This window comes from Morone saxatilis, unplaced genomic scaffold (assembly GCF_004916995.1).
Source record: "Morone saxatilis isolate NCDOM2014 unplaced genomic scaffold, NCSU_SB_2.0 Contig2, whole genome shotgun sequence".
Lineage (NCBI taxonomy): Eukaryota > Metazoa > Chordata > Actinopteri > Moronidae > Morone > Morone saxatilis.
Window position 1 is genome coordinate 14,285,279 of NW_023339762.1, and position 3,891 is coordinate 14,289,169.

The following is a 3,891-nucleotide window of genomic DNA, read 5'->3' on the forward strand; positions in this document are numbered from 1 at the left end:
AGTACTACAACTGAAGCACCAACCACAACCACAAAATCTACAACAGCACCACCCAAACCTACTACTACAACTGAAGCACCAACAACAACCACAAAATCTACAACACCACCACCTGAACCTACTACTACAACTGAAGGGCCAACTACTGTTTCCACAACTTTAACATCATTAGGAGTTGAAACTGGTCCCACAGAGCATCCCACAATGCCGCCATCAACTGAGCAGGTTATCAGCAACCTTACAACACCTGAAACTACGCCAACAACAGTAATCATTCCGAGTGCCACTACAGGATGCTTCTGTATAGTTAATGGCAAGCATTATAGGCCTGGTAAGAAAGGAAATACATCCATTATGTCTTTGACACTGACAGGCTACTGTATATTCTTCTTTTTAAGGTTTACCACAGTTTAATTTACTCTTAATCTGTTTTCTTACCTTTAGGGCAGGTAATATTTGACAGGGAACACATTGGATCAGGTGTATGTCTCACAATGATATGTTCTGATATTTGTGAAATTCGCAACAAGACTGAAGCTTGTTGGTCCACACCTGCCCCAACAACGAAACCTTCTGTACCTACTTGCCCTGAATGGAATGTAACAGTAAGAATCTTTATGTATCTAGCACATTACGTATATTATTTTATGTTATTCTCTGAAAACAAGCTTTCTTGAATTTCTGGCAAAGTACTAAAAAATACTACTGATTTTCCCCATTTTTCCTCTTTACATCAGCAAAATGAGACCTTCTACTTGTGCAACTGCACCATGGCCAGATGCATTGAGAACAATACAATTGAAATAATTCCATATGAATGTCCACCCCTTGAGAACATCACTTGTTCCAATGGAAAGAAACCAGTTCTTGTGTATGATGCGTACCACTGCTGCCAACAGTACGCTTGTGACTGTAAGCCATTCTGTCGTTCTGAGTCTCATTGCAACTATCAACTTTTCTCTCTCCAGAATGACCAGAATTTTAAATGTTTAACCTTTTTTTGTTCTCTCTTTTCAGGTGTATGTGAAGGCTGGGGAGATCCTCATTACATAACATTTGATGGATTGTACTACAGTTATCAAGGAAACTGTACTTATGTCCTGATGGAAGAGAGATTACCAATATATGACTTGAAAATTTATATTGACAATGTCTATTGTGATCCCACTGAAGATGTTTCTTGTCCACGATCGATAGTTATTTCATATGGATTGCAAGTTATCACCCTCATGAATCATAACCTTATTGGAGCAGCGCAGTTAGAGGTATATATGAATATGAAATAATTATTATAAATTCATATACTTCAAGTATATTATCACTGTCAGTATAATTAGTATATAGTGTACTGTATATTTTCTTGTCACATAGTGTATTTACTTTTTTCCCTATAGGCACTAAAAAATGGAGTCCGTTTGAGGCTACCTTATTCACAAGACGGTGTTAAGGTCTTGGATTCTGGCATTAACTTGATTTTGGAGATCCCTCGTCTAAAAGTGGTCATAACATTTGGAATCACTGGCTTTAGTGTCACCCTTCCATATCAATACTTTGGCAAAAACACACAGGGCCATTGTGGTAAGAGCATCTCTCTCTCTCCAGTGGCCATATTGTTAAATAATTTAACTGACATTAGACGGTAATATTAACTGCTTTGTGACTCTGCTGTCAGGAACATGCAATAACAACCAGGAGGATGACTGCATGTTGCCTGGAGGCCAGCTGGCGGGAAGTTGTGCTGTGATGGCTGACTATTGGCCTGCAAAACACATTTACCAACCCAACTGCGAGATACCATCTGTACTGCCCACCAATACACCTGAACCTCAACCAACCTTTGCTCCATGCAGTCCCGACTCCATGTGTGATATGCTTAAGAGCAGGTAGACATTATATAATCCACTGTAGTAACATATTCATCCCCATAACTTTGACATACTGCACTTCAGACACAATCACTTTTTTATTTGTGTTTTTGTTTGTGTTTGACTTTCACAGTGTATTTGCAGAGTGCCATCCCTTTGTCTCTCCTGACAAATTCTACCAAGGTTGTGTTTTTGATAGCTGCCATGTTTCCAACCCAGTAGTAGAGTGCACAAGTTTGCAGACTTATGCTGCTGCCTGTGCTCAGGCTGGAGTTTGTCTTCACTGGAGGAACCACACCAAACTGTGTGGTAACCAAACCCTCATTATTTTACTGTATATGCTGGGAACTTATTTGTTTTACTTTTGTTGCACATTTTAAAGACTGCTGCACATCTTATTATATACATTAGGTTGGCAGTATGTATTTTAAAAAAAAACCTTTCTTCACTAACAGCAAGTGATTGCCCATCAAACAAAGTTTACAAGCCATGTGGTCCTGTAGAACAACCAACCTGTGAAGACAAGTAAGTTTTAACAAAAAGTGTATTCTTTTTACAGTTCTTTGTGCACTATAGCATTTCCTGAGTCCAGGATCATAATTAATAGGGGCATTAAATATTTCTTTTTAATAGCAAAGCAGCGATAAGAAGTGTATTAAATTAATTGTTTTAGAGATCTGGAAGAAAAAACATAAACTAACTGTTCTTTCTTGATGATTTAACATTACAGTCCTAATGAACCACCTATGAACTTCCCTACTGAGGGCTGCTTTTGTCCTGAGGGAATGAAACTCTTCAACAAAGAGTCTAGTATATGTGTTGATAAGTGTGGTAAGTGTGGTGTACATCTTCAAGTCTTATCATTGAGCTGAATATATGGTATCAGTTGTGCCTACAGTATTGCTCATTTCTCAACAGGATGTCTTGATCCTGAGGGCATTCCTCGTGAGGTAAGCCAAGTTTTCTGCTCATGTGTTTAGTGCTATCCTAACCTGTGTTGTTTACTTGCAAGAGACAACCAAGTCACTGCTGTGGTTTATTCTTTCAGTTTAATGAGAGGTTTGAGTACAAATGCCAAAACTGCATCTGTGAGGAGTCCACCAAGACTGTGACATGCAAGCCGAAGGTGTGCCCAACACCACCTCTAACAAACTGCACTGGTCCAGGGTTTGTGCTTGTCAACCAAACTAATCCATCAGACCGCTGCTGTACTACCTTTGTTTGCAGTAAGATTCTTCGCATTGATGCACATTTGTTCGAAAACTATGCATTGATAACGATTCTTGAGGATGGCTCTTAACTAATATTATCACCGTTTTATCATCCTCAAAGAATGTCAAAGCAACAATTGCCCATACACCAACATGAACTGTCCGGTTGGATATATGCCAGTTGTCAGTGTTCCTGAGGGAAAATGCTGTCCAGAACATAAATGTGGTGAGTTCATTAATTTGAATTTATATCAAACCTAATGACGACAATGGCACTTTAACCTAATTTCCACTCTTTTACTCTTTTCTAGAGCCTAAAAGAGTTTGTGTCCACAAGAATGTGGAATACCAGGTAAATAAGAAACGGAAATGTGATGATGATTTGTCATATAATTTATTAATATATCACTTTTGTCATGTAAAGATTTCTGCTGCACTGCTACATTTTTGTATGTCTGAAAACAGAAGTATGAATACATTTCTTCTTTTATTTACTAGCCTGGTTCTTTAGTTCCTGGCAATGTTTGTCAGGATTGTACCTGTACAAATAAGGTCGACCCCGGTAATGGCCTATTCCAGATATCTTGTGAGTTTCAGCAATGTCGAGAAAACTGTGATATGGTAAGAGAAATTACACCTGTTATACTCTCAACATGCAGTACATACAATGCAGTGTTTTCATCAGAATATGTTGACTGGGAGAGTGAACCTGTTAAACTGCACTTGGCAACTTAACTTCCCCCTTTCTCTCAGGGATATCAATATGTGGAAACTGATTTAGATGAATGCTGTGGGAAGTGTGTACAGACACACTG

The 3,891-nt window shown here is 38.7% G+C and overlaps 1 protein-coding gene across 1 annotated transcript in view; it reads left to right on the forward strand.

Annotated features, from left to right (window-relative positions):
- LOC118330363 (mucin-2-like) overlaps positions 1–3,891 on the forward strand; it is a 14,288-nt gene that overhangs the window by 8,906 nt on the left and 1,491 nt on the right. The window contains exons 27-41 of the mRNA XM_035664858.1: positions 3–331; positions 445–605; positions 738–912; positions 1,018–1,265; positions 1,395–1,578; positions 1,673–1,883; positions 1,999–2,174; positions 2,321–2,390; positions 2,596–2,696; positions 2,784–2,815; positions 2,914–3,091; positions 3,198–3,302; positions 3,388–3,428; positions 3,575–3,697; positions 3,830–3,886. Of these exons, the coding sequence (XP_035520751.1) occupies positions 3–331; positions 445–605; positions 738–912; positions 1,018–1,265; positions 1,395–1,578; positions 1,673–1,883; positions 1,999–2,174; positions 2,321–2,390; positions 2,596–2,696; positions 2,784–2,815; positions 2,914–3,091; positions 3,198–3,302; positions 3,388–3,428; positions 3,575–3,697; positions 3,830–3,886 (2,191 nt within the window). The remainder of the gene's footprint in view (positions 1–2; positions 332–444; positions 606–737; positions 913–1,017; positions 1,266–1,394; positions 1,579–1,672; positions 1,884–1,998; positions 2,175–2,320; positions 2,391–2,595; positions 2,697–2,783; positions 2,816–2,913; positions 3,092–3,197; positions 3,303–3,387; positions 3,429–3,574; positions 3,698–3,829; positions 3,887–3,891) is intronic.